Below are 19,547 nucleotides of genomic sequence, written 5' to 3' on the forward strand. Positions count from 1 at the left end.
AACAAAGACAGCTACCACCAGCCAGACCAGGAAGAAAGAAATTAACCAAGTTTAAGCCCCCAATCAAGCAGATAAATTGTGTAGGCTCCAAAGCATTCTTATTGAGAAGGAAAACTGAGGAGCTGTAGAATATGCTAGTTACTGTTAGAAAAGGTAAAAGCCAGTCACGTGAGACTCTTTACCCTTTGCCCTCCAACACCTGCAGTTCCCAGCACACCACCTTCACTATGATCTCTTCAGTCTCATTTCACTTCCCTAACATTTGAGTTTAGGCATACTCAATTTTCTCTTACTTTGGATTGTTATAAAGTGAATTAATTCAAGTCTTCTTTTGTTTTCCTTTTTAGTTTATATAATAAAAGAACACGTGCTTGCTCCAAAAACAAAATTTTAAGCCCAAACGTAACTTTATAAGGTAAAAAGTAAAAACATCCTCTTTTCTCCATCTTGTCTCACTTCCTTAAGACAGCCACTGTCAACAGTTTGGGGACAAAAAGGTATATGTGTGGCTGTACGCAGGTTTCAACAAACGTATATAAATTTCTTCTGAAGCTTGTTTTTTTTTTTTCATTTAATATACAGCATCTTGATTTTTCAGTCAATGTACAAAATAGCTAGCAGAAACATATTTATTGCATTTCTTCCTTTTCCTACCATGAGATTGCCAAATTAAGATTTACTGTCACAAGAAGCATAACAAAAAAGCCTGTCAACCAAACACTACATTTGTCTTTGGTTATGTTTGTTTTTATATTGCCTTCAATCTAAAACTGGTGAGGACAAATGGGTAAACATACACACATTCATATACATAGGTAATAAATACAGAAAGTATCCTACATGGCTAAATGCTAATGTAAGTAATACATGGACGGTGAAATGAAGTTAATTTTCAAGGGCAAGAAGCTAAGGAAGGCATCTGCGTAGGTGGGGAGACTTAATGGGTTCTGATTAGGGAGGGACCATGTGGAAATTTCCTGGGCTTTGGAGCCAGAAACATGAGGTCAAATCTAACTCTATTTCTTACTGATTATGTGGTTTGTCTAAGTTGCTTAAAACCCTTCTGAGCTTCCTTTTTTTGTCATGCACAGAACTAGGGGAAAGACTTATTTTACAGAGATTTAGATATTAAATGTTTGAGATGGTGTCTGGAACATAGGAAGTTCTTTAAAAAATGCCTTAATACTGTTAATAATCCAGACACTATATGTAATGGAATTGGTTACCCAATACTCACAGCACCAAATATCTGAACTCTGCTTTTTGTTTGTCTTTGTGTTTTAGTTTGCCTTCATGCTTTTGTATTTATTTGTATAGATGGGGAAAATGCCTTAGAAATAAACTGCTGTAAACATGAAAGACACACAACGACTTAGCTTTAATGCATTATTGAAGTGATGCGCTCTCCTCCTATTTCCCCAGAGCATCTTGCACTAAGGTCATTAACAATGTCCCAACCTTCCCCTCAGCAATCCTAAATTTTACCTACACCTGGTGATAAATACAAGCCATCTGACTACCACTAAATAACTGACAATATCCTCCACCTCTGCTAATGACCAGCAGCCTGACCTGTCAAAAGCCAAGCTTCCCCAAGAGGAGAATCCTCTCCTGTCCTTGAACTTAACAAGGCTAAAACAGATAGGTACACTTTTAGCTGGCTAGTGCCCACGTCTTGGGGAAAGGATCTACCAAGTACACAACTTCTTTTATTACATATTTTAAGTCAACTGTATGTCCACCCACCCTTCACATTCATCTATACTGAAGAGGTTAGATGTCCACAAAATCATGGACTTCTATAAGGATTAGGGGAAATTTTGGCCACTTTACTATCCAATCATCCTCTTCCGCATGTCAAAAAACTGGGGCTCAGAAAGATGTGACATGCCCAAGGACACACAGCTATTTAGACACCAATTGGGATTAGAACCTCAACTCTTTAAGCCTTTTGCACACTAATAAGCAAGGTATTATACATTCCAGTAGTTCTGTGAGGTGCTTATTTAATCTTTTTTTGGATGAAAAGAAATGTCGATGGTTGTGAATGCGTGTGGGAGAAGCAATACGTACTGTGTGCCGGCCGGAAGGGCAATTAACCCACCTGTCTGTCCATGTTGGGATGGGATTAATGAGGGGGAAGTTGCGTTTGTAATTTTCCACCATCTTATCTAAATTTGCAGAAAAATTGCTCTATGGGCAGTAAATAGGACCCAGAAAGACTAGCAACCCCCAGTAGTATCTCGAAAGGGCTCAGAGACACGTTAGACCAATTTGAAGTAAAGCACGAGGTGGGGGATGTCTGCTAGGATGGTGGCAGGCAGGGGAGAGGATTGTTTTTTCCGTATTTATTCACCTGGAAGGGCCGACGCTGTCAATTTCCTCCTCCTGCCACACAAGTGGCCACGTCCTTGTCACTGGGGCTGCGCGGAGGTTCTCACCTCCCACCTTCTCCCAGGGATGTTTATGTCAAGGGTCGGGCTGGGCCGAGGAGGGCCCGGGCATCGGCGCCCACCCCCGTCTCCACCCGCGGCAGCAGCTGTGGGCGCCGGGCGAGGGCTCCCTGGGCAGCGCCTTTGTTTTCCCGACTCCAATTACGTTTGCGGAAGTGCTGCCAGCGCCGGGCGCCAAGGGGGCGCAGGCGGCAGCCTCCCCCAGCACCCCACAAAGATGACACCCGACTCAGAAGCCGGGGGAGGGAGGCAGCGGCGGGTGAGCCAGGCCGAGAGCGGAGACGGCGGCGCACGCTCGGATGCCCGCCCCGGACCCGAAGCCCCTTTACGGCAGCAGGTGTGCGCGTCGGAGGGTCTCCCCGCCCTCCGGCTGGGCCAGTCCCAGGCGCCGGAGACCAGGGCGGGGCTGCGGGCCCCTTCCCCTCACGCCGGGCCCGACTCACCTGCTGCGGCGACGGCAGCGCTCAGCTGCGCGGGGCGCGGGGAGCCCTGTTCCCGGAGCGCGGGGCGGCGGCTCGGGGCCCCGGGGCGGCGCGCACCATCGCGGGCGGCTGGCGCGCTCCTCCGGGGCTGCGGCTGGCGGGGCGGGGCGCGGCGCGGCAAGGGATGCGGACCGGGTGGGGCCGCGGAGGAAGGAGGACGGAGGACGGAGGCGGAGGGCCGAGCGCTCCCGCCGGCGCGACCTTCTCTCACGCTGCGGCTCCTCCTCCTCCCCGGCCGGGGCCTCACCGCCGCCGCTGCCGCTCACTACCGGCTGGCCCCGTTCAGGGCCGGGCGCCGAGGACCGGCCGCCAGGTGCAGCGCTCCGCCTCCTGCGGCGGCGGCGGATGCGTCGACCGCCCGCTCCCGGTCTCCCGCCCGCCCCGGCGGCCCCGAGGGACCCCTGAACCCAGCCGGGCCGGGGGAGCGCGCTGAGGAGGGGAAAGCATTGGGGGAGGCTCCATCCCTTCTCCTCCCTCCACCCGCCGCGCGGCTCCCGCTGAGCCCCCAGGCAAGGGGTGCGGGCGGGGAAAGGTGGGGAGAATGTACCAACAGCCCTTATTCCATGAGCGCCTTTTAAGTGGCACACACATGCTAACGCGGTCAGTGCGTTATCTCCGCGTCTCTGTCCCTGGTTGACCCGGGAAGGAGGAGCCGGCGGGGTGCGGGAGACACACGGTCTGTGAGTTTGTGAGTTTCGGGGCTCACCAAGAAGGGGGAACACTGAGACGAATGCGCCCTGTTTCAGAAAGGTGCTACTGGCGCCTTGCTGAAAAGCCAACAGTGTGTGTCGTACTAAGAATATGATTAAAGTTGTATTTCTGGTTAAACACGCAGAGAGAATGGGGAGAGTAGAGAATTCATTTGGCAAGTGTGTCTGTGTGCCTGTGATGGGCCCTGGGGGATGCCACATCCTGTTCTTAAGGAGCTTATGGTCTTGCTCTGGCAACAAAGACAAGAATGACAATGGTAGCTAACGCATATACACATCGATTATGTGTGAGGCACTGTGTAGGTACTATTTGAGCCTTAGAATCCTATAGGTATAGGAAATATTATTAGCATTTTACAACTGAGGAAAGCTGAGGCTCAAAGTTAATGTGACTCATTCAAAGTTACTAAACAGCAAAAGGGAAAGCAGGTTTCTTTTATCTCCAGGCTTTAAGCTCTTAACCATGAAATCATACTGATAAGTATTTGATAGGCCCTGAAGTTTCAGAATTTTGAGTCCCTCTTTAGGAAGAATGAAACAATTACAAATATGAAGTTTCAAGGGCCCCTTCCTGAGCTTCTGTAGGATCACTGAAGCGTAAACTACAGTAGCCTAATGCTAAATCCACTTTCAGTATTGACATAAAAACAAAACAAAGATGGAGAGTACGGGAATTTCAAATGAAAAAGACTAAGGTGCGAGTTGAACTCAGAGAATGATAGATGCTGGTCTGGTGTGACCTGAAGACAGCTACTTCTTATGGAATTATTTGGAACTGAATGTCATAACGTCCCCAGCTGGTAGCTGTCATAACTTAATTATTCTTTCTGTCCAGCAATTAAAGAAGCAACTTAAAAAATGAAAAACCACACTTCTTGGTCTAACATGGTTCAAGTTCTCTCTTGCGTATGGAAAGAGAGAGAAACAAGCAGAACTTGGGAAAAATGGGGCAGTTCTTGACCTACAAAGGCAGCTCCATGTTGAACAGTGAAGTCACATCATCCAGAGATTACAGCCAGTGACACCGTTTCGAATACGATAGGGTAGCCTCAAAGGTCAGCACAGAAGAAAATGTGGGGTTTTGGGTTTTGGGGTTTTTTTCTTCCCCCAGGCTGGAATGCAGTTGCACAATCATGGCTCCCCGCAGCCTCAACCTCTTGGGCTCAGGGGATCCTCTTGCCTTAGCTTCTTGAGTAGCTGGGACCACAGGCACACACCACTACACCTGGCTAATTTTAAAAAATATTTGTAGAGAGGTCTTACTATGTTGTCCAGACTTGTCTCAGACTCCTGGGCTCAAGCAGTCCTCCCACCTCAGCCTCCCAAAGCGCTGGGATTACATGTATGTGCCACTACTCCTGATCAGAAAGTGTTGTTTTAACTGACCTTGGTAGGGCAGGAATATTTTCCTACCAGCCACATTCCTTTTAATATGTTCAAATTTTTAATAATTGTTCCAACTCATAATTAAACTAAATATTATATTTAAAATGTTCTTCATTTTTAAAGTATAAGTAAAATGAATGTAACCCAAGGAGAAGGTACAAGTACGCATAAAGAAAGAGTGATCTGCCACTCCCCAGAAGCTTCGTCCCTGCTGTGAGCTTGGTGTGGGAAATTAGCCTCCAAGTATACTGACGAAATTTTTTTAAATGTTGTGATCACATAACATATTGAAGCAGTTTAAACCACGTAGTAAGAAGATGGGAAAAGAGGAAAGGTTAACACACTCTGGATAGGGTATAAGAGGTAGTATGTTTTATTAAATATGTGTAGATTCTCTTTCTCTCCCTCTCTGTGGACTACGTCATTCTTCCCTGCTGATGACATAGTTGCAAGGACCAAAGTGGCAGTTGAACAGGGGGTTTGACAGACAAAAGGTGCCTGGTCAACTTGTACTTGCTGTATTAGGAGACTTGGCAGCAGGCATGTCTGTCTCACCACATAGCTGGATAAATAGCTATGGACTATATTGGCCATTTCTTTGGTAGAGAACAAATGCAGCCTGTGTGGGTGACAGCAGTGGGTGGTCATTTTAAGATTTCCTGAATATCAAATATCTCATGCACCTTGTGACTATTTAGTGTATCAAGAATAATTGGTGCCTACTGGGTCCTTCGAAACCTTCCTATATTCAGTTCACATATGCGTTACTTTATCTCACAAACTATTTGTTTCTACTTTATCTTCCTTAAAATGTTTGTTTTTCTTATTTATTTTGGCAGAACTGATTATTCTTAAATAAGGAAACAAGTACATTATAGTGGGTAGCAATAACAAAAATAGCTAACACATAAAAGACTTCCCATGTGCTAGGCATGGCTCAAAGCACTTTCAATATATTAATTCTTATAATCCCCACAACAATTGCATACTGGTAGGTGCTCTTACCTCCTTGCACTGGTGAGGAAGCTGGTGCATATAAAAGTGAAGCAACTAGACTGAAGCCGTCTCACAAGGAAATGATGGGATCTGCATTTAAACTTTGGGTTCAGGGCTTTGGTTCTTAACCCCTCCTTCCTCCTTGCCCATTTAAATATTTACAAACATGTATATTCACATATGGAGGGTTGGGAATTTTATTTTTATGCACATGGTGTCAATTCTTTCTTTCTCCAGGCATTTCTCCTCCTGTTAGGAACAGGAGACACTGGTCTCCTCTTTGACATTCTTTCTCTTCTTTTGATTTTGGGAAAATCGCTAAAGTCTTGGATTTTTCCTCCTTGACACTCTGCCCTCCTCTGCCTTCTGTAACCCACAAGTCTTGAGTTTCCCTCTTCCTCTCTGACAACCCCACTTTCTGTGCTCCACTTGGGTTCTAGTTTTACTTGACTTCGTTTCTAGGCTTTCCTTTCTTCTGATTGTTTTTTTCTGTGATGCTCTCCCTGGCTCCTTGGCTTCAATCATAGAATATTTGAGGATACTCCAAAAGCCCTCTCATGGTCAGCCTCTCTCCTGAGGGCCAGATCCTTATGGTCAGTTGTCCAGTGCGATACGGTCACAGGCATCCCAACCTCGCTAAGTGCCACACCAATGTATCCTTACCTTGTGTTCTTCTCCCACTCACTATTTTTTAAAAGACAGTCTCATTCTGCCACCCAGGCTGAATTGCAGTGGTGCGATCTCAGCTCACCGCATCCTCTGCTTTCTGGGTTCAAGTGATTCTCCCACCTCGGCCTCCTGAGTTGCTGGAATTACAGGCACGCACCACCACGACTGACTAATTTTTGTATTTTTAGTAGAAATGAGTTCTCACCATGTTGGCCAAGGTGGCCTGGAACTCCTGACCTCAAATGATCTGCTTTCATCAGTCTTCCAAAGTGCTGGGAGTACAGGCATGAGCCACTGCACGCAGCCTCCTATTTACTCTTCTGGGTTCCCAGACTCTGGGGTCCCAAACAGCCATCCAACCAGTTGTACAAGCCCCTTTTTCTCAAAGCTCCTTTCATCCTCATCCCCACACCCAGGGTATTAGTTTCCTATTGCTGCTGTAACAAGCTGTCATAAACTTTGTGGATTAAAACATACATTTATTTATTTTTTCAGCAATGCAATTTTTACTTCCTGAACTGCAGTAAGGCTACTCTTACTAGCCATCTTGCCATGAGAGTACAACAAACAAAGGAAAACACACACATTTATCCCTTGCGCATTTGGGTCATCCTTAGTGCTGTATCTGATCTCCGTTGGCTGGAGCCAGACCTCACAATCTAAACTAAAACCCGATTGGCTAACAACTTAACACTTTTCTAAACAGGTGAAAGAGTGGGAAGCTGGGACATGCCTGTGAGCGTGTCCAGCACAGATATCTTGGTTAAAGTACAAGGACATAGAATGTACTACGTGCCTGTAATCATGGCATGTTTAACAGCTACATAGGATAGGGCTTAACAAAGAGCTACTAGCACACTTATGATTTATTCTTTAACAAGAAAGGGAACTTTAAAAAGGAACTTTTCTACTTCCTGTACCACACCAACCCATTCCCAGCTTGTTGGCTGACACCAGGAGGTATCCTAGAATTCAATGAATTTTTTTTTTTATTGTTATACTTGAAGTTGTTAGATACATGTGCAGATGGTGCAGGATTGTTACATAGGTATACACATGCCATGGTGGTTTGCTGCATCCATCTCCCCGTCATTTATATTAGGTATTTCTCCTAATGTTTTCCCTTCCCAATCCCCCACCCCCTGCTTTTCCTCCCCTAGTTCCCCCACCCCCCCCACAACAGGCCCTGGTGTGTGATGTTCCCCTCCCTGTGTCCATGTGTTCTCATTGTTCAACACCCACTTATGAGTGAGAACATGTGGGTTTGGTTTTCTGTTCTTGTGTCAGTTTGCTGAGAATCATGGTTTCCAGATTCATCCGTGTCCCTGCAAATGACATGACCTCATCCTTTTTTATGGCCACATAGTATTCCATGGGATATATGTGCCGTATTTTCTTTATCCAGCCTATCATTGATGGGCTTTTGGGTTGGTTCCAAGTCTTTACTATTGTAAACAGTGCTGCAGTGAACATATGTGTACATGTGTCTTCATAATAGAATGATTTATAATCCCTTGGGTATATACCCAGTGATGGGATTGCTGGGTCAGATTGTATTTTGGGTTCTAGATCCTTGAGGAATCTCCACACTGTCTTCCACAATGATTGAACTAATTTACACTCCCACCAACAGTGTAAAAGCGTTCCTGTTTCTCCACACCCTCTCCAGCATTTGTTGTCTCCAGATTTTTTAATGATCGCCATTCAACTGGCATAAGATAGTAACTTAATGGGGTTTTGATTTGCATTTCTTTAATGACCAGTGATAATGAGCATTTTTTCATATGTTTGTTGGCTGCATAAATGTCTTCTTTTGAAAAGCGTCTGTTCATATCCTTTTCCCACTTTTTGATGGGGTTTTTTGTTTTTTTCTTGTAAATTTGTTTGTGTTCTTTGTAGATTCTGGATATTAGCCCTTTGTCAGATAAGTAGATTGCAAAATTTTTTCCTATTCTTTTGGTTGCTGGTTCACTCTAATGATTGTTTATTTTATTGTGCAGAAGCTCTTAAGTTTAATTAGATCCCATTTGTCTATTTTGGCTTTTGTTGCCATTGCTTTTGGTGTTTTAGTCATGAAGTCCTTGCCTATGCCTGCGTCCTGAATGATATTGCCTAGGTTTCCTTCTAGGGTTATTATGGTGTTAGGTCTTATGTTTAAATCTTTAATCTATCTGGAGTTAATTTTTGTATAAGGTGTAAGGAAGGGGTCCAGTTTCAGCTTTCTGCATATGGCTAGTCAGTTATCCCAACACCATTTATTAAACAGGGAATCCTTTCACCATCACTTGTTTTTGTCAGGTTTGTCAAAGATCAGATGGTTGCAGATGTGTGATGTGACTTCAGAAGCCCCTGTTCTGTTCCATTGGTCTATATGTCTGTTTTGCTACCAGTACCATACTGTTTTGGTTACTGTAGTATTGTTTAAAGTCAGGTAGCGTGATGCCTCCAGCTTTATTGTTATTATTATTTTGCTTTCAATCGTCTTGGCTATGTGGGCTCTCTTTTGGTTCCATATGAAATTTAAGGTGGTTTTTTTCCAGTTCTGTGAAGGTCAATGGTAGCTTGATGGGGATAGCATTGAATGTATAAATTACTTTGCGCAGTATAGCCATTTTCATGATATTGACTCTTCCTAACCATGAGCATGGAATGTTTTTCCATCTGTGTCCTCTCTTATTTCCTTGAGCAGTGGTTTGTAGTTCTCCTTGAAGAGGTCCTTTACATCCCTTATTAGTTGTATTCTTAGGTATTTTACTCTCTTTGCAGCAATTTTGAATGGGGGTTTGCTCATGATTTGGCTCTCTGTATGTCTGTTATTGGAGTATAGGAATGCTTGTGATTTAAAACATACATTTATTATCTTACAATTCTGGAGGTCAGGGGTGCAAAATGGGTTTAGTGAACTAAAACCAAGGTGACTACAGGGCTTTCTGTAGGCTGCAGAGAAGAATCCATTTCTTAGACCTTTTTCACTTCTAGGGGCTGCTCACATTCTTTGACTCATGGGCCCTTCTTCCATCTTCAGAGTGCACCACTCTAACCTCAGCCTCAATCTTTGCATTGCCTTTTCTGACTCTGACCCTCATTACATTGGGTTCACCTTGATGATCCGGACTAATCTCTTCCTTTTGAGAATCTTAATCTCATCAACAAAGTACCTTTTACTATGAAGCATATTCACAGGCTCCTGGGATTGGGACATGGACATCTACAGTGGGCCATTACTCTATGACACCCAGTCAGATGCCAAACTCTTGATTCTGCCTCGAAAAGGCACCTATGCTCTTCTCCCCATCCCTGTGCTATCCTAATCTCTGTTATCTCTCCTTTGCCTATGGCAACCATTTTTCTGGTCTCTGCCTCAATATGTTCTCTCATCCAATCAACTTTTCACTTTGCCACCAAAATAATATTTTCTCTTCTTTTCTTTTTGATAGGATCTTGCTCTGTCATTCAGGCTGGAAAGCAGTGGTGGGATCATAGTTTACTCTAAGCTCGAACTCCTGGGATCAAGGGATCCTCACACCTCAGCCTCCCAGGTAGCTGAGACTACAGTTGCATATCACCACACCCAGCCAATTTTTAATTTTCTTTGTACAGGTAAGAGTCTCACTATGTTTTAGGAGAGGAGCAAAGTTGGCTGGTAGCACAGCCAGGAGGCATAATACAACAGGAAGAGTGCCTTATGCTGTTGCACAATCCTATGAGGCAGCAAAGAAATTACATGTTAAGGTGTTTGTAAAGATTCTTTTGGTGCTGGGTGCAGTGACACATGCCTGTAATACCAACACTTTGGAAGGCCAAGGTGGGTAAATCATTTGAGCCCAGGAGTTTGAGACTAGCCTGGGCAACATGGCAAAACCTCATCTCTATAAAAATACAAAAATTAGCAGGGCACTGTGGCATGCTTATAGTCCCAGCTACTAGGGAAGCTAAGGTAGGAGATCGACTGAGCCCAGTAGGTCAATCTTCCCACCTTAGCAATAAGCTGTGATTACATCATTGTATTCCAACCTGGGTGACAGACTGAGACCTTGTCTCAAAAAAAAAAAAAAAAAAAAAAAAAAGTAACTAATCAGTAGCAGAGAGAGAAGTTAACAGTAGCATGGACCACAGTGGTAGTGGCAGGGATGGAGAGCAACAGATGGATTTGAGAGAGAATTTTGGGAAGTATATGAGCATACTTGGTGATATGTTGCATGTGGGAGGCAAGGGAAAGGAGGTGTTAAGAATGACTCACAGGTTTCTGGCTTTAGCAACTGGGGAGGATTGTGATAACCTTTACTGAGAGGGAGGAGACTGTGGGAGGAGCAGGTTGGAAGGGGAAAAGGAAGAGTTCACATTTGACTCAGTGAGTTTGAGATGCCTATGAGCCTTGCAGGTGGAGCTGTGAAGTAGGCAATTAAACATGAGTTCAAAGCCCAGAAGAAAGGCCTGGCCTTGGTAGTCATCAGTATTGAGGTACTATTTATAGTTATTGGACTGAAGAGGATTACTCAGGAAGAGAATAGATTCAGAAAGCCCAGAGAAGGGCAAACATTTACCATTTGGTATAGGAGAGGAAACCAGGAAGGATCAGTCAGAAGTAGGAGGCAACTCAGGAGGATGTTGCCACTGGAGACTGTAGAAGCGTTGTTTCAAGCAGGTGTGAGTGGTTTGTACTCTCTCTTTCCTCTGTATCCTAGATAAAGTACTATGTCCTTCACAGACTGGCTTTATCAGCCCCCAATGGCTCTGTTCACCATGTTCCTTCTCTATTATAGTATCTATCATATACTATTGTAATCATTTGTTTGACTTCTATGCTATATTGTAAGCTCCTTAAAGACAGAAAAACTCTGTGTTGTTCAACACTTGTATTAGTTAGCATAGACAGTATTCCATTGGAACAGCCCATATACAGTGGTTTAAATAAGAAAAAAAGTATGATTTTTCCTCATATAAAGGTTTATGTAACAAACCTGCATGTCCTGCACATGTACACTGGAACTTAAAAAATCATAAAATAAAATAAAATTTAAAAGTTTAGGGCCAGGTGCGATGGTTCACACCTGTAATCCAAGCACTTTGGGAGGCTGAGGCAGGTGGATCACCTGAGATCAGGAGTTTGAGAACATGCTGGTCAACACGGAGAAACCCCGTCTCTACTAAAAATACAAAAAACTGCTGGTGTGGTGGTGCATGCCTGTAATCCCAGCTACTTGGGAGGCTGAGGAAGGAGAATCGCTTGAGCTGGGGAAGTGGAAGTTGCGGTGAGCTGAGATAGTGCCATCGTGCTCCAGCCTGGGCAACAAGACAAAATTCCATCTCCAAAAAAAAAGTTAAAAAGTTCAGGTAAATAAGTGGGCCTGTGGTGTTGGGACTCAAGATCTTCTTGCTCTGTCATCTTCAAAACCCAACATGGCTGCCCCAACTCTTACTATCATGTGTACATTCCAGCCATTGGGAAAGGGAAAAGCTGGGGAAGGCATTTTCCTTCCTTTTATGAACATGGGCGGGGCTCAGTGGCTCACGCCTGTAATTCCAGCACTTTGGGAGGCCAAGGTGGGTGGATCACCTGAGGTCAGGAGTTTGAGACCAGCCTGCCCAACATGGTAAAACCCCATCTCTACTAAAAATACAAAAAATTAGTTGGACATGGTGGTGGGCATCTGTAATCCAAGCTACTCAGGAGACTGAGGCAGGAGAATCACTTGAACCTGGCAGGCGGAGGTTGCAGTGAACTGAGATCATACCACTGCACTCCAGACTGGGTGACAGAGTGAGACTCCGTCTCCAAAAAAAAAAAAAAAAAAAGAACATGACCAGAAGTTGTACATATGTACACGTTACTTGTTTAAATTCTGGTAGTAGAACTTGGTCATATGACCACATCTATCTGCAAGGAAAGCTGAGAAATATAGTCTTTAACTCAGTAGCCACATACACAGATAAAAATTCTATGACTGTGAAAGAAAGAGAACAGACACTGGGTAGAACCAGTAGCCTCAATATACAATTGTAACTGTATCACACAGCCTGACTGTTGGAATATGCTTTTATGGCATAGAGAAAGGCAAGGAAAGATAAACACCCCACTCTTGACATTAATTACCTTGTGAGGAGGAAATGGAAGGAGCATGGAGAGAGAGTTATAAATTATTTGTTGAATGAATGGATAATAAATGGATAAATCCTGTGGTGACAGTAGTGATGAGGTAACTTATTTTTAGCCCCCCTCCCATCCTCCCTTCTTTCCTCAGCATTGGCTTATGAAGGAGGAGGGACTTTGACTAGACCAAAAAGATAAGTTGTGTAAATGGAAGGAAGAAGGCTAACTCATTTAAATATTTTATGCTGATACATGTTTTGCTTAATTCTCCAGTTTTCCAGGTGGGTGATCATATTAAACTATGAACAATTATACTTTAGTCTTCTTTCCAGTATTTATATCTATATTTAAAATTCTTACTACATTTACAAAATAATAGTAAATATTGGTAACAATCAAGAATTGTTCCTTTTCTTACTGCTTGCTTTACTGTGACTGTCTCTATTGCTTTGCCACTGAATTTGGGCTGGCTATTGTTTTGACATAGCTATTTTTATTAGGTTAATTAAGAATCTTTCTATACATGGTTTAATAAGTGTTTAAAAATTTATAATACATATTTTAATATTTCCTTCATGTACTTTCTAAGATTTTTTCTTCTTGTCCATTTCCAATTCAGTTCCACATTGTGTGGTGTTCATTGTCTTCTAATTATGGACTTGAATGGCAATAAACACACCTTAGTGAGGCAGAGAGTTAGGCCCTGGATATAGAAACATAAAATCAGGTCCCTTCCATCAAGAGGCTTGTGATTTACTAGCAGGGACATGTCTACAAATAAATCAATTATAATTAACATAATTATAATAGCAGGCAACACATGCTATGAGTAGTATACAGATTAACTTTTCAAAAATACCTCTTCTATAATGTTCCTCCTCCCCTAACAAAAATATATTTGGTCCCTATGGCTTAAAGCAGATAGTCCAAAATCTTTAATCATCTTCAGTCAGACACTAAGTTCTACCTATTGTATCCTCTCAGCATTTCTGTGTTTCACCTTCCCTATCCCTACACACATTACTCCACCTCAGGACCTAATTCAGCTGTCTCCATAGTGGCTTCCCTCTTTCCAGCCTTGCACCTGTCTAACAGTAACCAAGGCACTTGGTTTTTTTTTGAACCACGTAACTCAGATACATTTGTATCTGAGTTATGTGGTTCAAAAAAAAATTAAATTATATTTCAATTTTTAAAACTTTTTATTAGAGTACAATGTATACACAGAAAAAGTGCACAGATCATAAGAGTACAATTGGGTTACAATAAATATAATAAAAACTGTGTAATAACAACTAATTGCAAAAAAAAAAAAACTGAACATTACAAGCACTCCAAAAATTCCTCTTGTGACCTTTACAAATTACTACCTCTTTCTTCCTCCCCAAAGGTAACCACCATTCTGATTTCTAACCCCATAGAGTAGTTTTGCCTGTTTCTGAACTTTATATAAGTGGAATCAAAGAGTATAAAATCTTTTGTGTTTGATTTTTTTTTTTTTTTTTAATTAGAGACAGGGTCTTTCTATGTTGCCTAGGCTAGTCTTGAACTCCTGAGCTCAAGTGATCCTCCTGCCTAGGACTTCCACAGTACTGGGATTACAGGCATGAGCCCATGCACCTGGCTTTGTGTTTGATTTCTGGTATAGTTTAGATGTCCCCGCCCAAATCTCATGTTGAAATGTAATACCCAGTATGGAAGGTGGGGACTTTGGGAGGTGTTTGGGTCATGGGAATGGATTCCTCATGACTTGGTGCTGTTCTTGTGATACTGAGTTCTGTCAAGATCTGGTTAAGTATGTATTGCACCTCCACCCTCCACCCTCTCCTTGTTCCTGCTCTTACCATGTGATACTGGGGCTCCCCTTTTGCCCTCCAGCATGACTGTAAACTTCCCAAGGCCTTACCAGAAGCCAAGTAGATGTTGGCACCGTGTTCCTACACAGCCTACAGAACTGTGAGCCAATTAAACCTCTTTTCTTTATAAATCACTCAATCTCAGGAATTGCTTTTCTTTTCTTTTATTATGTTTTAAATTACTTTTTGAGACAAGGTCTTGCTCTGTCACCCAGGCTAGAGTGCAGTGGTACAATCCTGGCTCACTGCTTCTTCGACCTCCCAGGTTCACGCGATTCACACACCCCAGCCTCCCAAGTAGCTGGGACTACAAATGCACCACCATGCCTGGGTAATTGCACCACCATGCCTGGGTAATTTTTTTTTTTAAGATGGAATTTTGCTCTTGTTGCCCAAGCTGGAATGCAATGGTACAATCCCAGTTCACTGCAACCTCCGCCTCCAAGTTTCAAGCAATTCTTCCGCCTAAGCCTTCCAAGTAGCTAGGATTACAGGCATGCACCACCATGCCTAGCTAATTTTGTATTTTTAGTAGAAACAGGGTTTCACCATGTTAGCCAGGCTGGTCTCAAACTCCTGACCTCAGGCAATCCACCTACCTCGGCCTCCAAAAGTGCTGGGATTACAGGCGTGAGCCACAGTACCTGGCTTTTTTTTTTTTTTTTTTTTAATTTTTAAAGACAAAGTCTTAATTATGTGGCCCAGGCTGGCCTTGGACTGCTGGGCTCAAGCGACACTTCCACCTCAGTCTCCCAGAGTGCTGGGATTACAGGCAGGAGCCATAGGCTCAGGCTCAAGTAGCTTTATAGCAATGCAAGAATGGCCTACTACAATTTCTTTTGCCCAAAACAACATTACTGTTTGTAGTTATTTCATTTCCAGTATGCAAAAATTCCACTTTCTTTTCTTTTATTCTGTTGTTGATAGATATCTGGATAATTTCCATTCGTTGGCATTTACAAATAATGCTGCGATGGACATCGATGTGCTTGTCTGTGGTGCACATGGGTATGAATTTCTATTGTATATACCTAGAAGTGTAATTGCAAAGCTGTAGAATATGCAGGTTTTCATCTTTGTTACTTAATACTGAAAATTTCCAAGGCATTTGCAAGAATTTATACTCCTGTTGACATTTCTCTTGTTTCACATACTTGCCCTCACTTCTTGTCAGTATTTTTTCTTTTTAAAACATTATTTTGAAATAATTTTATGCTTTGAAATAAGTATTTGTATGTATGTATAAATGAGTTAGTATATACATAAATTTTCTTCTCTTTCCACTGAAAGGGTCTAGAAGCAGTGATACCTCAGTTATGATGAGCACATTTAGTTGGTTTCTAGTAAAAAGAACCAAGGCTCTCTGGAGACGTTATTGATTCCAGTGTTGGTGCAGGGCATCTTGTGATGTCAATGCTCCTTAAAAATGTAAATAAATAGGCATGTAAAAAAGACACAGACATAAACAAGATGTGTTATATACATATAATGAATATTATCAGCCTTGAAAAAGCATGTAATTCTGACACATGCTATGACATGGATGAGCCTTGAAGACATGTTGAGTAGATAAGCCAGACACAAAAGGATAAATATTGTGTGCTATTGAGCTACACCTTACAAATTGCTAACATAATAAATTAATTTTGTCAATAAAAATTAATAAATTTTTATTTACTAATTATGGTAGTTTTTAGATAAATTGCAAGGACAGTACATAGAATTTCCACACATCTTTCACCCAGCTTCCCCCAATGTTAGGATTCTGCATAGTACAGGTATCACACCTAAGAAATTGCTACCAATATCCTATCACAACCCTAATTCAAATCCTATTTGGATTTCACCAGTCATTCTACTAACATCCTTTTTCTGTCCCAGGGTCTAATTCAGGATTCCACATAACATTTATGTCTTTTAAGTCTCCCTCAATCTGTGACAGCTCCTCAATCTTTCCTTGTCTTTCATGACCTTGATACTTTTAACAGATGCTGGTCAGGTAGCTTGTAAAATGATCCTCAATTTAGGTTAACAGGTTTTTTTCTCATGGTTAGATCAGGGCCATGTATTTTTGGGAAGAATGTCACAAAGATAATGCTCCCTTCTCAGATAATATTGAGAACACATTCATCATATATTCCACTACCCTGCAATGTGAATCTTAATCCCCTCAATGAGGTTCTGTGTACTGTGTACTGTTTCTTTGCTGATAAGTCGCTGCTATGGTTTGAATGTTTTCATTTCTTCTAAAATTTATGTTGAAATTTAATTCCTAATGCAACAGTCTTTAGGGATGGGGCCTTCAGCAGGTGCTTAGGCCATGAAGGTTCCACCCTCATGGATGGAATTAGCACCTTATTAAAGGGCTCAGGGGGCAAGTTCACTCCTTCCACCCCTTTCTGCCCTTCCCTCCTTTCTGCCATATGGGGGTGCAGCATTTGCCCCTTCCAGAAAATGCAGCAACAGAACACCATCTTGGAAAAAGGGAGCAGTCCTCACCAGATACCAAAGGCTGGCACCTTGATCTGGGACTTCCCAGCCTCCAAAACTGCGAGAAATACATTTCTATTATTTACAGATTACCTGGTCTCAGGTATTTTGTTACCAGCAGCATGAACAGATGAAGACAAGTCACTACCTTTCTCTTTATAATCAACAATACTTAGAAAGAGACACTTTCAATTTTCTGCAAATATGCCGTTTCTCCTTAAATTTTCATTTATTTATTTTAGCATTCATTTATTTATTTTAGCATTCATTGATTGTTCTTGCCTGCAGCTATCATTACTGTGGTATTCTAATTGAGATTTTCTACTTTCTTCATTCCTTTAATATTTGTTAATTGAAATTCTTTTGTACAGAAAAAATTTTCCATTTTCCCACTTTATTTACTTATTCAATACTTGATATTTGTATGAAGTCATGAATATTTATTTTATTATTTGACTTAAAATTGAATACTTCTATTTTCTTGCTTAAATTATTCCAGCTTTGCCATGGTGACTTTTGGTTACTCTGCTTTTTGTTCTTTCAGGATGGAATTTGAGTCTAGTTTATTAATTTCAGCAGAATTTTAAACATACAAACAGGATAATTTTGCCATTGATTCATCAAAATATCTTTGCAAATTAATCTTTATATGGCTTGCATCATAAAACTGTTTTTAAAATTTTGGTAAAATGCACATGACATAAATTTATTATCTTAGCACTTTGTAAGGTGTAGCTCAATAGCACACAATACTTGTCCTTTTGTGTCTGGCTTATCTCACTCAACATGTCTTCAAGGCTTATCCATGTCATAGCATGTGTCAGAATTACATGCTTTTTCAAGGTTGATAGTATTCATTATATGTATATACCACATTTTGTTTATGTTTGTGTCTTTTTTACATGCCTATTTATTTACTTTCTTAAGGAGCATTGATGTCACAAGATGCCCTGCACCAACACTGGAATCAATCACGTCTCCAGAAAGCTTTGGTTCTTTTTACTAGAAACCAACTAAATGTGCTCATCATAACTGAGGTATCACTGCTTCTAGACCCTTTCAGTGGAAAGAGAAAGAAAATTTATGCATATACTAATTCATTTGTACATATAAATATTTATTTCTGTACCTCCATAACTATATGTAATTAAAAATAAAACACGAGTTCATGCTAATACCTCCAACTCCAGTCTGGAATCATAGAATTTATTCTCACATTGCCTCTTTGATTATAACTATTCTCTATCTGTGAGAAACCTGGCTTGCATTCTTTGCAGAATAAGTATTTGTTCAAACCTAGTCTATGCATCAAGTAGTTTCAGAATCGCTCAACAGTAAGTCTGTGTGAAGCAAATTTGCCAATTAGAGTACTGTGTTTTGGAATAATTTTTTTAGCTTTACAATAACCAGTCTAACACTGTTTTCCAGAGTTACTTAAATCAGCTCCTTTCTTAACCTTTCAATGTAGTCATTCATGTGTAATGTAATTGGATTCATCTGCAATGCAATTAGATTAATTTGCCAAAGTTCTGCATTTCATCTCCTACTTATTTGTATACAATAAAATTCAGTGATGCTGGTTGGTATATTGTTCTGTGGATTTTGAAAATGCACTATCTTATATCCATCAGCACAGTAACATAAAAAAAAAGTTCCATTGCCTCAAAAATTCCCTTGTGCTGTGCTCTTTTATAGTTAACCTGCCCCATCCTGCAACCATGTATTGGTTTTCTGTTCCTATCATTTGCCTTTTCCAGAATGTCATATACAGTTGATCCTTGAATAATGTAGGGGTTAGGGGTGCTAGCTCCCTTTTCCCATGCAGCTAAAAATCTATGTAAAGTTTTTGTTCCTCCCAGATGGAACTATTTGACTATTTATTATATGCAAGGTGCTATGCTAGATGCCACAGAAACTATAGACATGTCTTGTTCTTTCAAGAGTCCTCATATCATCAAGAAAAAAAAATAAAAGTTGTTCAAAGGTCAACTGTATTTTACTTTTACTGTTTATGAACAACTTGGGGGTAAGGGTACTAGTCCCCGCGCAGTCACAAATCGACATGCAACTTTTAACTCCTGAAAAACTTAACTGCTAATAGCCTACTGTTGATGGGAAGCCTTACTGATAACACTAACAATTGATTAATACATATTTTGTATGTTATGTGTATTATATATTGTATCCTTACAATATAGTAAGCTAAGAAAAATTGCTAAAATCATAAAGAACTGAAAATATATATATTATTCATTAAGTGGAAGTAGACCATCATCATGATCTTTATCCTCATAATCTTCATGTTGAGTAGGCCGAGGAAGAGGAGGAAGAAGAGGGGTTGGTATGTTTTCTCAGGAGTGGCAGAGTGGGAGGAAAATCTGCATGTAAGTGGGCCCACGCAGTCCAAAGCTGTA

General features: G+C 41.6%; 2 protein-coding genes across 10 annotated transcripts in view; one reads left to right on the top strand and one right to left on the bottom strand.

Moving 5' to 3' along the window:
* The window catches only part of MFSD6 (major facilitator superfamily domain containing 6), an 80,844-nt gene extending 77,816 nt beyond the window's left edge, over window positions 1-3,028 (bottom strand). For 2 of the 3 annotated variants that reach the window (XM_010351565.3, XM_010351567.3), the window contains exon 1: window positions 2,897-3,028. The gene's annotated coding sequence lies outside the window, so the exon portion shown is untranslated. Of the gene's footprint in view, window positions 1-2,356; window positions 2,586-2,896 lie in introns of those variants that run through there. The other variant, XM_010351566.3, reaches the window with a different exon arrangement.
* Window positions 2,654-19,547, top strand: part of HIBCH (3-hydroxyisobutyryl-CoA hydrolase) — a 225,523-nt gene continuing 208,629 nt past the window's right edge. For 6 of the 7 annotated variants that reach the window (XR_012517674.1, XR_012517672.1, XR_012517673.1 and 3 more), the window contains exon 1: window positions 2,655-2,790. Coding sequence is in view for 1 of the 7 variants with exons in the window: in XM_074399356.1 (XP_074255457.1) it covers window positions 2,753-2,790 (38 nt within the window). In the remaining 6 variants the exon portion in view is untranslated. Of the gene's footprint in view, window positions 2,791-19,547 lie in introns of all 7 variants that reach the window. The other variant, XR_012517677.1, reaches the window with a different exon arrangement.

This window comes from Saimiri boliviensis, chromosome 5 (assembly GCF_048565385.1).
Source record: "Saimiri boliviensis isolate mSaiBol1 chromosome 5, mSaiBol1.pri, whole genome shotgun sequence".
Taxonomy (NCBI): Eukaryota; Metazoa; Chordata; class Mammalia; order Primates; family Cebidae; genus Saimiri; species Saimiri boliviensis.